Source organism: Aspergillus viridinutans (assembly GCF_018404265.1).
Source record: "Aspergillus viridinutans IFM 47045 DNA, scaffold_6, whole genome shotgun sequence".
Taxonomy (NCBI): domain Eukaryota; kingdom Fungi; phylum Ascomycota; class Eurotiomycetes; order Eurotiales; family Aspergillaceae; genus Aspergillus; species Aspergillus viridinutans.
In genome coordinates, this window is record NW_025091222.1 from 1,076,779 (window position 1) to 1,094,978 (window position 18,200).

Genomic DNA, 18,200 nt, shown 5'->3' on the forward strand with positions numbered 1-18,200 from the left:
CTTCATTATTATTTAAATGTAAGAAGCATACATTGCAAGTGCCATGCCACCTTGTGAGGCACGACATAGATCACATTTCTGCCCCTCTTCATGGATTAGTCTATGTGTCTGTCTATCTATCAAAGAATGCTCCTATCTGTGCATATCTTAGTGTCATCATGCAAGTTTTCGCCATAACATGAATACATGATACACTAGATTCAAAGCCCCTCCCCTCATCTGCGCCCTGGAACATTTCCCACTTTCTAGACCGTCTCTCATGCTGTGACTCGAAGGGTTGACGAAGTGAACTGCATTCTATATTGGTTCCTGATATTTGTATCTCGATCAAACATAGATATCTGGACGTACTAATAACAGACTTACTGGTATTCATGGTCAATCATTACTTCTACTCATACGCCCCCATCCTTGAGACGTATCTGTACAGTGTCCCTCTCCAACTTGCGGTCTGAAGCTTGTGGATCCTTTGCGACTGATCCTCCGCTACTACTGCGTATTCTGGTCTCTCAATTGTTGTCTTCTGGTCTATCTACCTTAGTGGAGGTCAAGCTAGTGCACTCTGAAAATATGCTCGGACTGAAAATCGTCCTGATCAAGCTGCCACTCAAGTTACTCAACAAATTAATATGGCTTCTCCACTTCCGCCAGCCACTAGACAATTGTTGTGTTATTGTTGCATCGTCTGCATCGGACGAGTACCACCAATCAGACCGAAACTGCTAGCTATGTTTGCATGCTCTGCATTGGAATTACCTCTGCTGTTATGTAGCAGTAGTAACTTGGATTATCTTCCTGACATCTATAACATCTGTAGATGTCTGACTATGTATGACCACATGTGCTTCATCAATACTGTCTCTCTCTTTATCATCTCCAGATTGTCTGTATTCAAATTTGCATGATGAAGTGATATGTAGTTCAGCGAGCGGGTGCATATCACACATGATCTAGTTAAAGGTAAATACAATGTCGCAGGCCTAAAGGCCATATGGCATCCAGAAAGCATGAGAGGGAGGAGTAAAACCATCACGACATCACACCCCATTGGTATCATACAACTTTGTGGCTTGCAGCTCAGATCCGGCTCGTATGCTGACAAGGACAGCTTGTCCACTTCCATTCCAATTATACTGGACGAATATCTCAAGATTACTGGATTAATATCCGCTGAACACCCGTCTTAGCGTCTAGCAAGGGTTCATCATCCATCGTGCAACGCTCGGATTGTCCAAATGGACTACCTCCTGTCGTTTCGCACTACGGAGTCTAGTCTCCTCGCCAGACCACTTCAGGAAGCCATCACTGTTCTTCCAATCTCGGCTCGGGTCAGGATGTGGTTAGAATGATTGAGCTCCTTGATTATCGTATGCAACCGGGTACCTCCTACTGGTATTCCATTATTGAAGAGGAACTCTGTAACATGTGCTTAATACTTTAACAATCAATTCTAGCATGTGCAAGGATCCACTGTTCCGCATATGGCTCGCCATGTAACAACAATAATAGTCCATATCATTTGGACAATTCAGGAAAAAGGTGGTAGAAGTTAACATTTACACAAAGGGTCCTGTATCTGCCTAGTACTTGACATCTGTGAAGCCTGTCGCTGTGCTGCCGTGCTACGTACCTTGCACTTACAGGCTTATGGTTACAGCAATGTCCCCGCCCTGCAGCGGCTGCAGCCATCATGCACTTTTTGAGTCTGGTGCACGCTACTCATGTGTGGCGTACATGGGGCTCTGAGTTGTAGCCGTATCACACGCAATCCGATGTTCGGAACACTTATTGAGATCAGACCTTTGTTACTTCGACTTCGACTGGGTAATTTCTGTTTCCTGCCTGTCTTCATGCATAGTGTCGATCCATTTGGCACGCTTTCGTTCGATACCTTAGTGACGGAGTAGGGTACCCGAACTGGACAGCATCGCGCGTCCGGGGCTGGCGCAAAGACTGCATAAATACCCCTCTCCCCCTACCCTACTCTCTAACTGGGGCCATTTGATCAGCGGAACGGAATGAGTTGGACCGAATAGGCAAAAAAGATAGCCGAACGCGGGGGTCGAACCCGCAACCTTGAGATTAAGAGTCTCACGCTCTACCGATTGAGCTAGCCCGGCCGCTGCTTTAATGAAAGCAGCGAGAAATTTGAATACATAATACCAAAAAGTCAGCACATCGAAGCTGGACATGTGAAGTCTCGACCGTTCACAATACCATCTTGCCATATGGGATGGGGTTGGAGGATATTCAACCAAAGTGTAATAGCTCAAAGTACCTTGTATTTCGTATGATCCGAGCAACATTGCCCGCTCAACGCGATGCTAATTGGTTTTGTATGAGACATGCTGAATGATGATATATATTCCCATGATTCTGTTGCTTGTCTCCAACGATGCTTGGAAACATCGAATCAGCCATGGCATGAATGGGCCATGACACGCCTAAAAAGGCCACGAGATAAAGTAGCGCTTGGATAGTCGCTAGAGCTCACTGGCGTCATTCAGCACCATATCCAAACAACAATTGTTCGGCATCGGCAAGGACATAGCATCCTTTGATAACGGTACGGGGAAGTACAACGCATGACTCCAAGAAGCATACAGAGAACGCATCATGTAGAGACATCATGAACAGGATTTGCCAAAGAGTAAAGCATATAGATGGTATTGGTCGAACCACAGAAATGACAGCATACTTGTCAGATAGTTCGAGCAGATGCCACGTGACAAAATGCACGGACCAGTTCGCTTAGAAGTACGCTAAAACAGCTTCAGGCATCAGTACAAAAACCACGTTTTCTTTCTCCTTCTCACTGATCTCCTTTATAATTTTCCAAGCCGCGCTTCTGGGTCAAGCAGAATGTGCCACATGAGACCGTCAGATGTACTGTCTCATACTTAGTAAATATCTTCGCTCAGAGCAATATGTCACCCGTCTCTGCTGTCAATGAAATGCAGCAGGATCTGCAGCAGCAAACTCTAGCTCGATCTTTCGAAGCTCTCTTGCTTACCATTCAACACCTAGGCTGCAAGGAAAGAGATCTGCATCGGAGGCTGAAATATGCACATGATGAGGTAAATTCCTATTCTCACCTGCATTCTTGTTGCCGATACCCCCTTGTTGTCTCAAATGACGAGAAAATCGATTAGCTCTAGATCAGGAGTCGCTTCTGCGGCGGTGACGGATAAAAGTCATGTATTATCTGATGAGACTTTTGAATAACCTCTGTTGATTGCACTGTTCCAAATCACCCGTATGCTGACATCATGTGCAATAGTACCTCAAGTTAGCAGATCAACTTCCTAATGAAACCAATACACACACCAAGATCGTCGCGGAGAAGATACTTGGTCGACATCCCGAATACGAACCCCTTCATAACCAATCCCTAAATCCCCTGGATGTAATCAAGGCACTTGCAGACTCTGGAAACGTAGGAAGCGAGGCACTTACTGCCATAAAGGAAGGACTGGAATGCTGCAGATCAATAAACTGCCCCGACAATGATAACCAGCTTCCCGAACTCAATTCATGTTCTGTTGCGACCAGAGCTGGCGTATCAGGCAACCTAGAAAAAGACTTCACCACCAAGGGCACGCAGGGAAGTTTGCGTTGTCCCTTTTCGAAGCCTAACAATAAGCCCTCTGAAAATGGGGAGCCTAACGGGATTGAGGATGCCTTTGCTACCCAGAACGGTGATACGTGCGGGCACGAGGACCTTGATCCCATTAAAGCTGAACAGAATGATAGACGCTCTAGTTTAACGACATCCGCAAAGTCGAGTTCAACCAGATGCCCTGTTTCTAGGTGTCCAATCAGATTCATGGACAAGCATAGTCCGGAGGAAATTGCCGACTATGTCGAGAGACACAAGCATGAGATCCCGCGCAGCCATGCAATATGCGTTCAACGTTACCAGAAAGATTCTCAAACGATGCGGCAACTTGACGCAAAGTATGGTAATCTTATCAATATGATCCAAGGCTTGTCAGTCAAACATCAAGCGTTCCTGCCAGGCCATAGCCAGGACGGCACGGCAGCATCCAGTTCATCTGCTGAACGAGTCGAAAAATGGGCAGAAGACGTTGGAATGAAATCGCCTGAGCAAGAATCACCCAGCTCTGCCGATGAACAAGAAGCACCAGGCGCCGACGACGATGAGAGAAAAGGACACTTCGACCGTCCTTTGCGCGAGGTGCGTGTTGGCGAGTCCCCAAGCAGGCCTTGGGGAATACCGATTCCGGTTTCCCAACCTTCTTTCACATCTGCCATGCAGTCGCCGCATACTCTGTCCTCAGACTCTGCCAAACAGCCATTGAAAGAACCATTTGACCTTCCTGCCACTGCCGACCCTGTCAAAATTTCTTCTTCTGGCATAAGAACTGGTCGGTGTCCTTTCGGCCATGATGCTCCCAAAGCGAACGGCCCAAGGCACGATCTGGAGATTGAAACCGTCCGTAACGATGCAAGCAAGAGCGAAGCGCCAGACACCCCTCGGCCCCCTCACGAAGACAGCGCGGAGGGTTATTTCCATACTGGTCAAATCAACCCAACCTCGTCCGCAAAAGTGGTCTTCAATGGACCGGTTTTCTTCGGGTTCTCACCGGAGCAAACAGCATCGTTTCTGCACAAATTGGGCAATACAGTGCCAAGCAAGCCATCATAACTCCGAAAATCTCGGTAGTTGTCTCGAAATACGCATCAGAAGCATTTGGTCTACCTTGCCATGCTACTCCTCCTCACGACGTCATGATTTGCATGTGATGACTTTGTATACTAGGCTACATACCATTTGACTTCTCTTCCTTAGCATTAGAAGCATTTTAACCTGGCATATAATTCAAGTGGTACTAAGTGGTCTTTTGATAATGTAGATGCGCCTTTCTTCTGACATTATTTGGTGGGGAATGTCAGTGGGGGAGCGAACCATCAACAACTTTCCCGCGGAATAGATAGAGCTAACCTCACACAACCCCTCTGCCCCTCATGCTTAAAAGCAGTTCTCGTCTTCTCTCCCCATACCACTCCTCATCTCTGTCTCGTCTTATAACCTCATCTCCTCGATTTTCTGCTCATTACCCTATTACGCGCACCTACCCGACTCCATTTCACCGCCAATCCGTCAACATGTCTGGCATGACTCCCGTCTTCTCAAAGGATGCCTGCCCTCGTAAGTCTGATCCACCATTGACCTTCCAGGCCACGGTCCCGGCGTAGAAAATGAAATGAGAGCAAGTTCACTAATAGATTGATCGCTACTGTAGCTGCCGGTCCCTACGTAAGTACTACACTCGACCCCAAATTCGAAAGTCCGAAACTAGACTCTACGCCCCCATACCGATTCCCATGAATCCAGGACACATCAGTTGACCCCTCGTCAAATGCCTTAGTCCCAAGCCATCCGTGCCAACGGCCAGCTCTTCATCTCCGGCCAGATCCCCGCTGACGCTAGCGGCAACCTCGTCGAGGGCAACATCGGCGAAAAGACACAGGCCTGCTGCAACAACATCAAGGCCATTCTGGACGCTGCCGGGTCCAGCGTCGACAAGATCGTCAAGGTCAATGTGCGTTATTCCTTGTGTTCCGACAATCGTGGTGAGTGTGCAGTTGTGCTGACTCTGAGACTCTTCGGAACCTCACAGGTCTTCCTCACTAATATGGCCGACTTCGCCGAGATGAACGCTACTTATGAGAAGTTCTTCACCCACAAGCCTGCTCGTAGCTGCGTTGCCGTTGCTCAATTGCCTAAGGGGGTGCCGGTCGAGATTGAGTGCATTGCTCTGCAGTAAACTAGATCATCTTACTAAAAAATGGTCGTCTATATATGGACGAATTTGCCCGAAATCAGAGACAAATGAATTTCAACCCTGATGAAATAATAGCCCCAATTGTCCTTGAATTTCATTCTCATGAACAATTAGATTCTCGTTATATGCTTGCTGTCTAGGTTTCATATTGAACACCATCAATCCCGCGAAATAAACGTAAATTGCATTCGAATCTCGCCAAGAAACAAAAATTGGGAATCATAAACTTCATGTGGTCGAATGGTGCTAAAATGCAGAATCGCAGACGAAACGACAAGCGCAAGAAAAGGTGATTCAGTAATAGACACGATCATGCCAGTACCCTCCCAAGTTATCTCCGTCCAAGAGTGCCCGTCATTCTTCCACCCATACCTGCCATAAGACTTTGCTTCACGATAGCATCCGCAGCAGCAGCTGCTGCGAGCCTTTCCTTTTGACGGCTTCGATCACGTAGATATCCAGCGGCTTCTGGTCTCATACGGAGAATCCGTAAAATCATATCATCATTTGGTTCTGCCTGGGCCTCACGCCTTCTCTCCTCTTTCATCTTTTTCATTGTCCCGAGATTCCGCGACAGCATGATGCTCTTGACTCGCCGGGTATTGGGCACCCCAAGTATACTGCCAGTTCCCCCAGATCCGATATTTGGCGGTGCTGACAATCGGTTCTTATTCACTTGCTGCCGTGATATCGTCGCTGATGCCATGCGCTCAGAAGTACGGATCAAGCTCTCCGTGGGTTCAAAATAGAAAAAGTTCAGGGTCTGGATCTCATGGTACTTCGGTGATTTCAGTATATCAAGTGAGACGCCGTGGGCTTCACCAGTTTCCTCATCAACAGCATGGAAGAAATTCAAAAGAAGTACAAGCCAACGCGACACAATGTCAACTTCTTGCATCGTAAGAGGCTTTTGATGAGAAGGTTTATCCGACAATGGAGGAACCAGCAAGCCTTCGATGGTGGCAAGAACCTCTTTCCACAGGCGCGCCATGACCATCTTCATTGCTTCAGACGTAAGAGATTTGTTCATGATTGCAAAGTTATCGTTAAAATAGTCAAAAAGCGGTTTGAGTGCATTCTCCACTTCTATAGCGGATGGAGATGTTGTAGCGTTTTGCGGACGATTCCGGCTCAGGAAGTTAGACACACTAGAGATGCTGAGACCTCTAGACAACAGGGATTTGAGAGTCCGTCGAGACAAGCAATGACTGATGTACGCAGAAAGCTGGAAGAATGGTCAATGTCCTGTGAAAGACAAGTCGGTCGGCTATGGAAGGGTGACCTACCTTTTCGGTGATTTTGCGAGTCATATCTCTTTCGGTACGTTTTAATGTCCGAAACGCTTTGCCGAAATAGAACTGGATGTCATCGCGCTCCCCTTCCATGCTGACACGAAGTAACAACCTGCCCTGGGTGTCTAGATCAAGCCAGTACTCCCTCGGAAGAAAATCACTGAAATGCACAGGATCGAGTTTGATCGAAGTGCGACCAACATAGTCGTGATCACCAACTGCATCCCAGTCCCAGATGGTCGCAATGATATTTAGCGGTCCTTGTGTTGTTATGTCCACAGCATCATCCCATCGTGGGTTCAGGTTGTTGTAGATGATTCGAGTCTTCGCAATTCGCTTCTGATACTCATCTGTGAGAACAACGTAAGGATCACTGCTGCCATTCATGTCACAGGCTTTCAGATCTTCGGCTTCCACGACCTTTATCGTGAAAACGTAGGTTGTTGATCTGCGGATTTTCTGTAGCTGAGGGCCCGCATGCTGTGCAATCACCTCCGCACATCCGTCGACATTGATCTCACGCTCAAGCCCGTCGAGTTGCGAGAGGGCATATTCGATATTATTCAGTTTGACGAGAGACTATAATTCTTGGTCAGATACCCGGGACAAGGCGACGCACTTTGAATGATATCGCAAGCTTACCTCCGGGAAAAATTGGAAAGGCTCAATTTTTTCCTTGCTTGTCCATGCTTCCTTCGCCATTTGCATTATCTTTTCCTGAGTAGTCTGATTCATGGCTGCCTCTTGATCAGGAGACAGCCGATCCATTTCTCTGGAAAACATTTGTTCCAACGATTCGCAGTATAGTGCCACACCCTTCCCGATAGACTTAGAAAGGGCAGTCATAAATTTTGCATACTGCAAGTCATCATCCCACCCAAGTTGAATCATCTGTTCAATCACTTGATTGAAAGAGCGGAATATGTCGATTACCGACACGCTGTGTCGGTAGTCTTCAGGAACAACATCTGTCCAGTCGCCAGCCCGGACAGTGAAGGAATCTTGTCTAACCGCCTGTTCAACCCAGTCCATGACTTTCTGATCAGTTAAGCGAATCCAGCGCCATACAAAGTCTTCCAGAAGACTTTCCACGTGGAAAGGGAAAGTGACACTGTCCCAGCGTCAGCAACAAATACACCACAACGATGAACGGGGTTCTTACTCAGGTAAGGCCTCTACGAAAAGCCGGCGCGTCGCTGTCAGTTGTTTATACAAGTCAAAGCCATCTTCCAGCTCAACATCTTCCCCTCTCGATTTGGCTTGTTCCACAATTCTGACAACCATCTCATGCGCGTCTTCCGCAAATATAGGGAGGATATTTGTAAGTAGAATGTTATAGGGATTTACTCTAAGATCTGTCAGTCTTTGAAGAGTGCGCTACCGAGGATTAGCCTCTTACCCCATAATTTCCGGATTATTTCGATATCGCTTCCGTATCTTCTGTGCCAGTTTCATGATGGCATCGCCGAGCTGGATGACGTGGTGTGTCTCCCAGGCTTCTGCCTGCACTGGAACAATCTGTCCTAAAAGTTCTTGGTACTTCTCAGTTGCCTTTTGCGCGAGACCGTCCTGCACATAGGAGCGGAACCGATCGATATCTTCCAAGTCTTCGGTGTAGTTCGGGTCGAGCTGTATGTGGTTCTCCAAGACGTACATCACCGGGCCAATAGGACGAGGCTTAGCTTCAAAACAATCCATCATTACATCGTACAGTTCCCGGAGTAAAGCTTCGTGGAGGGAGGATAGCAGCTCTTGCATGGACAGAAGATCCTGGATTGTCCATTTGCTCCTGTCAAATATAACAGAGGCCATAAAACTTTGTCGTTTCTTGCCCTCTGACGGAGGTGTTTCCTTAACAAACGTAAAGGCAGAATCAAGAGTGTCAAGATCAATCTCGTTGTCCACGAACTTTGTTCTTATGATGTCCAGGAACAATACAACCCTAGAAAAGCTGGGTATTCGCCAGCGAAGGCATACTTCATTCAGCAGTTCTGTGGACTGTTTGGAGAACAGTTTCATTGACGGTGTTTCCGAAGTAGCAGCCGTAGCTTCGATCTCGCGATCCTTTAGGTCGTGACTCAGAGTCAGGCCCAGAATGAATTTGTACATTGACCTTGGATCCGACGGTATGAAGGTGTACGTATCGGATTCCTCAGAACTATTATTTGGGTCGTCAGACAACGACAGAGAACTCAGGTCAATAGGTTGGTCAATCACATAGGAGACTGGCCGATCAGACATTGTTCGAGATAGTGGTCCAGCGTTTGGATCGTTGCTCTGATCAGCGGCAGTCGCATTGAACTGCGGAAGTGCACCGCCTGGGGTGCTTTTTGCGAGCTCTGGATTTGATTGTACGATAGCCAGCATCATTTGCGACAAATCCGGGCCCTCACTCTTCTTCCAGTGTTCATAAGCTTCCTCGTTATCAAAATCTTCCCTGGATAGCGTCTTCCGCGTCTGAAGGTTCAGGTGAGCCTGATAAGTTTTCAAGTCCTGAAGAGCTGCCTTTTCGGTCCATACGCCTCTGTTCTTGTCAATGTCGGTTTGGACCTGGTGGGTACTTATGCCAAATATCTTCGCGACATGCTGCACGAGGGGCATATCTCTAACATCGTAGCTGAGAGAAGTTGTCGTCTCAACCGTCGCCGTCGGTCCGCTCGCTTGCATAAGATCATGATCTTGGGAAAGAAGTTTGTTCTCAAGAACAGATAACCTGTTTGCGAGTTCAGGCCGATCCTTGTCCCAGTCATGGTCTTTCAGGATCAGCGCAAACAGCCGAACAAAAAGGGCGACATGCCTGTCCACCATAAATTTCCAACTGTCGTCATCTGAATCTTTCCCCTTACTCAACTCTTTTGTCGCATTTGAGTAGAAAATAAGGACGAGATCCTCCGCTCGGCGATCCTTCTCCATCCGCTTCTTGAACGACTGATCTTTCAAAGTGTTGAGGAACGCGGCGAATGTCCTCACGACCAGGTGATCTTGGTATTCCTTCCTTCTCTCCTTTCCCATAAGTACACCCGTCAACCTCTTCTCAAGCTCAGACACGAAGCCATTTGGGAACCTCGTGCTCTTCGAATCTCTAACCAGCGAGAAATCGCTCATCAAATCATGGAAGGAGGTTGACGCCCGTTTCGGGCGCGACTGCGGAGCGGCAGAGACATTCTGTATGCGACGAGAACGAGGATTCAAAAGATAGGTGAGATACGCGACTCGTAGAGCATAACTGTAGGCGGCCGAAGAGTTCACCGGGCGCCTGCGCGATGCGGACAGATTGCGGGAATGACGAACTTCATTCTGAAGACTGTTAATCCGTCGGTTGATGCCTCGGGACTGAGTGGATGATGTCGACATGAGGAGATTTTCTCTCTCTCCCTCTCTTTCCCTCTCTCACTATTTCGAAATTCAACTGCACTCAAGGAGAGGGGAAGGTGCGGAGACCATGGATTAGAGGATTCACGACCAAACCACTAGCCAGCGCGTACTGAGTCAAATCAACTTTCATAAACCGCGAAATGGAGGGTCGATTCACAGAATCAGGAATGCGGGATGGGAGTGAGGGGTTGACCCTTCAAGAACCAAGATGGGTTTGTTTAAGAAAGGGGCGCGGGAGAATGTTTTTGTTGCACCTGAAACACAAAGCTTCCCGATAAACTGACGTAGTTACAGTGGCCCTTTTGCCCAAGAGCCTCGAACGGTGTCGCACCACTCAGCAAAGCGCCGGCCTTACTCGCGAGCTAACTATTTCTGATTTTCTACAATGATTATTATTGACCGCCTATTGAATCACTCTATGAGAATTGTTGAGGCGCACATAATATGAACGCGGCTATACTGGTCCATGTAATACTCTGCCCTAGGTACGTACTTCAGTATGGTGGCCCCCGCAGGGTCTCTACCTTCTACTTTATTCCGGTTTAGGGTGTTATTAGTGGAGGGAAGTCGACGAAGCTGGAGTAGCTTGACGCCCCAGAAACCCGATCTCCATCTATTGTCCTATTGTTTCGATGACCAAATCGGCTGCGGTTTGGTCTGTTTTGGTTCAGGACGTGCTACATTATGGGCAACTGCAAGACAATGATCGATATCGACATAGCAAGGATGTACTATCCCATAAGGCGAGGAACCCCAGCACTTAAATGCTGCCAGTATGAGAAATTGACCCATCCTGCAACGATAGACGCACATAATCGTCCTTCCGCACTTGTATGAATTGACAATCAGACCTTTGATTGGAACCGTAAAAGAAAAACTGCACTGTAATATTTACACAATATGAAATCAAACTACTACCAAGAGTCCTCACCGCCCTTGCGAGCCTGCATATCAATGTCAGTATGATTCTCATGCCACCAGTGCGAAGGCAGGATTCATAAACGTACCGGAACAGCACTCGCACCTCCAAGCTCCTTCTCCAAGCCGCCGGGATAAGTTTTGGGGACGCTGGGCTTGTCAGGGTAGTACAGGCTCACGACGCCGCAGAGAGTAAGGAATGTTGCGATGAAAGCTCCAATCTGGAACAGGCCTTTGCGGGGTGTGACATGGGTATATGCCTCGGGACTGAAGACGCCGAGGATTTCATTCTCCTCGTGGACGGGCTCGCCAAAGTTCCTTCTCTCCTGCTTATCCCACCAGTCGCCGTAGGGGTCTCTGAAAGCACGCTTCACACGAGGGGGGTTCTGATAACCTCCGTTCTAGAAGCAGACCGAAGGCGTCAATTGGGGAAAGATCCAGCACCCGGGTCACAGATGAACGACATACCTGCAAAGGATCATCAATCTCAGCTGCAGAAAGACTCCGGATTTGTGAAAATGAGGCGCGCGGAGCGGTAAAACGAGCAGCAACCTGGGGCAGGCGCCGGGTCAAAATCCGCGAGGACAGCATCTGCATGCGACTCTTAGCGACGGTTAAAGGGCTGTAGAATTCGACATTGAGGTAGACTCGGAGATGGAATCTTACCGTTTTGCTGTGTTAAAAGGTGAGTTTGGGAGCAAAAGAAGGGCAAATATGCTCACTCAAAGGGAGTGGAAGTGCAATGACGGGGTTCGGATTAATTGGAGGTTTGCGGAAGCGATAGTGAGAGAGCCTTACCGCCTCAGGCAACCAGCTGCCAGAGCCCCCAGCGCGCTTACATACACGTCTTCGTACTCTTCGTCACCAGATGAAAAAACCACTCCTTCATACATTTTGTCGATCAAGGTGCTTTTTCAACTACCAGCCACGCTATCGTGCCGATAACTATGCCAAACTTTCTGTGGCATCTCTACCAGTTCATACCTATCTATTGATGTTAAATTTATCCCGTCCGACCTCGTCCTCGTTGGGAAAACTGGGGTCAGCCGCAAAGAGGGCCCCTGTCATCCGTGGTAACAAGACATGCAAGACGGAAGCTTGAATGGTCTATCACACCACAACGATGAACGCGTAACTCGTGAGAAAGAAGACAAATCATTGAATACCCCTGCTCCAGATGATCCACCTGATTCCGCGAATCGCGATTTAATCCCAGCCGAGTCCAAGGAAAATGGGGTCTCAACCGATCCGACCGAGGGGCCTCCGTCCAAGAGACGAAAGCTTGCAGAACCAGACAATTCGCGCCGTTCAACACCTCGACCACCGTCGCCTCCCTGGAAGAAAGTGGGTGTTGATGGGCCGACCTCATTCCTGCAAGATGGGAAGCGGAGGTCTTCCCGAGTCAATGCGATTCCCCTTGAGCTGCAGCCTCCGTCAGACAAGCGAAAAACGCGTGCAGCGCAGAAATCTACCGTAAATAAGAATCTTTCCGGCGGTGGGAAGGTCGTCGCTTCGTCGCCGCTGTCCATGAGTGTGTCACAGTCGGGTATGAATGGGAAACATACCAGTGGCAACTTAACGACAGGATCACCGAGGACTGCGACTCCAAGGGGCGCAAGTGCCAGGCGGCCCGGTATTTCACGATCACCAGCACCCAGGCAGACTCACTCACGGACCAGATCTCAAAGTTTAAGTACTTCAGTCCCTAATGGTCCTATTTCGAACAAGGCACGATCGAACCGATCCCCCTCGAATGCCACTTCAACGTCGATAATCGGAATTGATGAGTCGAGGAATGATATCGGGGGTGGGACTGAGTTAGGAAACGAACAGGGTCAGCGGGTGCCGAGGCTGCGAATTAAAGTCAAGAAGCCTGTTATTGGGTTCCAGCATCCGTCCCATGTGGTTCCTCCCCGGAAATATAATTCTTTCAGGGAATGGCTTGAGAGCAGGGAAGGTAGAATAGAAGATGGTACGGTCCTTACGCCCGAGGCAGCACTCGAAGAAGCTCGGAAGAGATGTCGAGTCTTGGAAGCCACAGAGCCTGGCGGTCTACTGAGCCCTGAGGTATGTTCCGCATACTTGCCGGAGCAACAGGAAGAACCAGCGCAACAATATTCACATCAAGACCACCTCGTCGCTCATGCCTTGTACTTCAAGAAGCTTCTTGACCAGGAGCACCGACGCCATCGCAATACAGCAAGGCTTCTTGCTCAGTGGTGTGCTGACGCGTGGAGGAAGCGCAATAAGCGCCCAGAGGATATTCTCAGAGAGCAACAGGAAGAGGTGCGCGGAAAGCGCAAGCAACTGGCCAAGGATCTTCAGAAAATGTTCGACTTGGCCAGGGCGGAGGTTGATCGGGTGCGTCTAGCACGCTGGGAGGAAGAGCGGAAAGTGGAGGACCAGCGGGCTTTAGACCGCGCAATCAAACAATCTACCATGCTGTTCGAGAAAAGGCGTCTGGAAATTCTTGGAGAGACTGGCAGTGATTTCCCTGATTCAACAGATGCCGAAGAGAGTGGAACGGATGTAACTTCCAGCGATGAGGAAGAGGATGAAAGCAACATGTCCTCTGCGGATTCGGAAACTGAGGATGAAGACGACGTTGACGATGATGAGGGGTTGACGGCGGAGGAGCTCCGGCAGAAGTATGCTGGTTTGCCCCAATCCACCTTGGTTTCAGACCGTGAATCTGTGGCTTCCGACAATAGCGAGTCTTCCGATGGCACACATACCTCACATATACCTCAGAAAATGGAGGACATCAACGATTCTCAGGGTGGAACGCCGCTGGAGCAGATTGAACTGGACGAAGTCGATCCAATGCTCCTTGATGATAGCGAAGACGAATCTACGGACATGGATGATGATATGGGCGATAGTGATGAGGATGGAGATGCCGACGACACAGACTCGGAGGAGGAAAGCGACGATGGACCGGGACTATTAGGATTCTTCTCATCAAAAGATCATGGGCTGAGTGATGCTCACCACTTTGACGATGAAGAAGGTGATGATTCTTTAGCTAATCTGAATCATGAAGATGGCCCTGGGTTCGACGATGATGGGCAATCAGTTTCAGTCGACGAGGACGACGATGAGGAACTGGAGGATGCAGACGAAGTTTCTCTGGTTCCGAATGGTCCTTCAAACTCGGGATCTACCTCTCAGGCGACGGCCGAAGTTTCTCCTGTAACCGACACTCCTGATGGAAAGCAAGCAGGACAGGCTGAAGTGATCGATGCCGACATGGCTGCTGCTGCTCCTCCCGAAGATCCGGCACCCCTCGAGAACTCAGCCCCTCTTGAAGATTCGGTTGCTATTGACACACCGGATGATGCGATGGAAGATGGTCATCGCCAGCAGTCTCCCCCTTCGATCAATAACTTGGATGAGCAAGAACTTCGCCAGAATGGAGGGGCATCTAGCGAAGCATCTCCTGGTACGCTTGCAACAAAACCCTCTGAACCCGAGTCTGTCTCTTCTTTCGAAGCGCCCGGCGAAAAGCCGCCTCAGCCAAGTGAATCTCCCGCTCCTGGGTTGAAGACGCCGATACCGCATCTACTCCGGGGAACTCTGCGAGAGTATCAGCATTATGGGTTAGACTGGCTTGCCGGACTCTATAACAGCCACATCAATGGTATTCTTGCCGATGAAATGGGTCTTGGCAAGACTATTCAGACGATTGCTTTGCTTGCACACCTGGCCGTGGAACATGAGGTTTGGGGTCCACATCTGGTTGTCGTCCCAACGAGCGTGATTCTCAATTGGGAGATGGAATTCAAGAAATGGTGTCCCGGTTTCAAGATCATGACTTACTATGGCAGCATAGAGGAACGCAGGCAGAAGCGCAAGGGTTGGACCGACGATACGAGCTGGAATGTATTGATCACTTCTTATCAACTGGTGTTGCAGGACCAGCAGGTCCTGAAAAGAAGAAACTGGCATTATATGGTTCTTGATGAAGCTCATAATATCAAGAACTTCCGCTCTCAAAAGTGGCAGACATTGCTTACTTTTAGGACCCGCGCACGGCTGCTTCTTACAGGTACACCGCTCCAGAACAATCTCACGGAACTATGGTCTCTTCTCTTCTTCTTGATGCCTTCTGACGGTGACGGGACTGGCATTGAGGGATTTGCGGATCTCAGAAACTTTTCTGAATGGTTCCGCCGCCCCGTAGAGCAAATCTTGGAGCATGGCAGAGAAACCATGGATGATGAGATGAAACGAGTGGTTACGAAACTCCATACTATCTTGCGTCCTTACATCTTGCGCCGCCTCAAAGCCGACGTCGAGAAGCAGATGCCAGGAAAGTACGAGCACGTCGTTTATTGCCGACTTTCGAAAAGGCAGAGATTCTTATACGATGGGTTCATGTCCATGGCCCAAACCAAAGAAACGCTTGCATCTGGCAATTACCTCTCTATTATTAACTGTCTGATGCAGCTGCGCAAGGTTTGCAACCACCCGGATCTCTTTGAGACTCGGCAGATATCGACATCATTTGTGATGCCTCATTCCGTGGCCACTGAATATGCAAACAAGGAACTACTCGTTCGGCGGCGGTTGCTATATGAACATCCCCTCACGAAGCTGGACTTGGACTTTCTCAACCTGGTTCCTATCTCGAGAGAAGATATCTCGCGAAGGTTGGCAGACGATAGTACTAGGCTAATGGCTTACGGACCCTTCAACATGCTCCGGGAACGTCAGTACAAGCGCACGAATTGGCAAATGATGTTCGACGGGTCTACGGTGCAGTCGACGCTCGAGGCATTGGAGAACGACGCCAGAAAACGCAGGATGGCGGAATTGGAACGGTGTCTTTACTTCGAGTCGAAACGCCATGGCCGTCGACCGGTTTATGGAACCAGTCTCGTCGAATTTCTCACTGCGGATAGCAAGCAGAGACCAACTCTGAGTGGTCGTCCCCAAAAGCAGTCTCTCGGGGAGTGGTTGTCAAATCGGTCATCTGTTCTCGCATCAATGATTTTGTCCATCGAAGAGCGGTCCCAAGCCATGGATGGTTACGTCAGACGTTTCGCCTGTGTTACGCCAGCTGCAGTTGCCTCTGGTATTACAGAGGCAGCTTTGACTCCTATTGAAACCCGTTACTTGACCGAAAAGGAGCGTTTCCCTGCTTATGATCCGTTCCACGAGGCCCAGATGCGTCTTTCAATCGCTTTTCCAGACAAGAGGCTGTTGCAATATGACTGTGGGAAACTGCAAAGGCTCGATAAGCTGCTCCGGGATCTCAAAGCCGGTGGTCATCGAGCCTTGATATTCACGCAGATGACGAAAATGCTTGACATTCTGGAGCAGTTCCTCAACATCCATGGGCACCGGTATTTGCGACTAGACGGTACAACCAAAGTGGAGCAGCGCCAGATTCTGACCGACCGGTTCAACAACGACGATCGCATCTTGGTGTTCATTCTGTCCAGCCGATCCGGTGGCTTAGGTATCAACCTGACGGGCGCTGATACTGTGATCTTCTACGATCTTGACTGGAATCCGGCCATGGACAAACAATGCCAAGATCGGTGCCACCGTATTGGACAAACGCGCGACGTCCACATCTACCGATTCGTCTCGGAGTTTACCATTGAATCGAACATTCTCCGCAAGGCCAACCAGAAAAGAATGCTAGATGATGTCGTCATCCAGGAGGGTGAATTCACTACAGACTACTTCACCAAGCTGGACGTCCGTGACGTGATCGGTAATGAGGAAGCGGAGGCGCAGGATGAAGCCAGCGCCGCCATGGACCGCGTCCTATCCAGCCGGGTTGTCACGGGTGGCTCTCGGGTCTTCGAGCAGGCGGAGGACAAGGAGGATATCGATGCGGCCAAGAACGCACAGAAGGAGATGGAACATGCTGACGACGACGACTTCGGGGATCGCAGCATTTCGCATACACCCGGTCAGGCGGGCACTCCGTTGGCCAGTGGTCCCGAGGAAGGGGAAACACCTGGCGCACAGCTCATCACCACGCCTCAGATCCACGGCGTAGATGAGACAGTGGATGTCGAGCCTGAACCAGGTCATATCGACGATTATCTCCTGCGCTTCATGGAATGGAACATGAAGGATGAACCGCTTGTTCTGCCCCCCGATAGGACAAAGAAGAAGTCCAAGAAGGGCAAGGAACACCGCCTCAGCAAGAGACGTCGCTAATGTGCGGGCTCTGCGGCCTGGCTTGACTTTTACTTGTTGGACTGCATATATGGGCTGACTGCGAAAATCGGTCAGTCCTGCTTGTATTACTATTGTTCTTTTTCTTTTTTTCTTTTTTTCTTTTTTGTCATTACATGCTCCTCAGTGTATGATGTGGTATTTGTTTTATAATGTGTATTGATTCCTCGCGTCCCAGATTTGGATACCTGGACGCGTATGCTTGAAACAAAAGTCGTCGAATGACGGGGACTAGAGACAGATGCGCGGTTTAAAAGGCGTCCTGTGTGCATTAGGCAGGAAAAGCATAGGTGATGGTGGGAACAGTCGTTTTAGGTAGCCCTCTAGATCAGTTGGATCGTCGATGTGCTTATTATTATGGGACGAATGAATACTCTCCACGGCCTATGAACTCCCAGCTATCTCCTTCTGAAGCAATACATGCATGATCTGATTGAATTGGTAGCTCGGATCTACGACGCAGAACTGCCGGTGCATCAAATATACCGTGATCCCAAGACTATCACAAAGTCCAGCGACTGAAAAAGTCCATGATAATGGGAGTCGCATCCAGAAAAGTCCCATCGGGATTGTCACTGTTCGCATTTACACTAGGCCAATCGTGACC

At 49.0% G+C, this 18,200-nt stretch overlaps 5 protein-coding genes and 1 non-coding gene across 6 annotated transcripts; 3 read left to right on the forward strand and 3 right to left on the reverse strand.

The window, feature by feature from the left end:
- Nucleotides 1-2,047: 2,047 nt before the first annotated feature.
- On the reverse strand, nucleotides 2,048-2,120 carry Aspvir_008191. The gene has a single exon. It is a non-coding gene; the product is annotated as a tRNA-Lys (tRNA).
- An 807-nt stretch (nucleotides 2,121-2,927) lies between these two features.
- Nucleotides 2,928-4,669, forward strand: Aspvir_008192 (uncharacterized protein; the record flags this gene model as incomplete). The annotated part of the gene is made up of 2 exons (XM_043271367.1): nucleotides 2,928-3,077; nucleotides 3,281-4,669. 2 exons carry the CDS (start codon nucleotides 2,928-2,930, stop codon nucleotides 4,667-4,669), a joined length of 1,539 nt encoding a protein of 512 aa, XP_043127302.1.
- Nucleotides 4,670-5,130: 461 nt separating this feature from the next.
- On the forward strand, nucleotides 5,131-5,792 carry Aspvir_008193 (RidA family protein; the record flags this gene model as incomplete). Its single annotated transcript, XM_043271368.1, has 4 exons — nucleotides 5,131-5,173; nucleotides 5,268-5,281; nucleotides 5,394-5,567; nucleotides 5,646-5,792. The coding sequence occupies 4 exons, from the start codon at nucleotides 5,131-5,133 to the stop codon at nucleotides 5,790-5,792; spliced, it is 378 nt and encodes a 125-aa protein (XP_043127303.1).
- Nucleotides 5,793-6,141: 349 nt separating this feature from the next.
- Nucleotides 6,142-10,456, reverse strand: Aspvir_008194 (C2 domain protein; the record flags this gene model as incomplete). Its single annotated transcript, XM_043271369.1, has 5 exons — nucleotides 6,142-7,035; nucleotides 7,097-7,681; nucleotides 7,745-8,213; nucleotides 8,265-8,450; nucleotides 8,502-10,456. 5 exons carry the CDS (start codon nucleotides 10,454-10,456, stop codon nucleotides 6,142-6,144), a joined length of 4,089 nt encoding a protein of 1,362 aa, XP_043127304.1.
- A 935-nt stretch (nucleotides 10,457-11,391) lies between these two features.
- Nucleotides 11,392-12,288, reverse strand: Aspvir_008195 (uncharacterized protein; the record flags this gene model as incomplete). The annotated part of the gene is made up of 4 exons (XM_043271370.1): nucleotides 11,392-11,421; nucleotides 11,485-11,796; nucleotides 11,864-12,068; nucleotides 12,194-12,288. 4 exons carry the CDS (start codon nucleotides 12,286-12,288, stop codon nucleotides 11,392-11,394), a joined length of 642 nt encoding a protein of 213 aa, XP_043127305.1.
- A 190-nt stretch (nucleotides 12,289-12,478) lies between these two features.
- swr1 (putative SNF2 family helicase/ATPase (Swr1)) lies at nucleotides 12,479-17,575 on the forward strand (the record flags this gene model as incomplete). Its single annotated transcript, XM_043271371.1, has 1 exon — nucleotides 12,479-17,575. One exon carries the CDS (start codon nucleotides 12,479-12,481, stop codon nucleotides 17,573-17,575), a length of 5,097 nt encoding a protein of 1,698 aa, XP_043127306.1.
- Nucleotides 17,576-18,200: the final 625 nt, after the last annotated feature.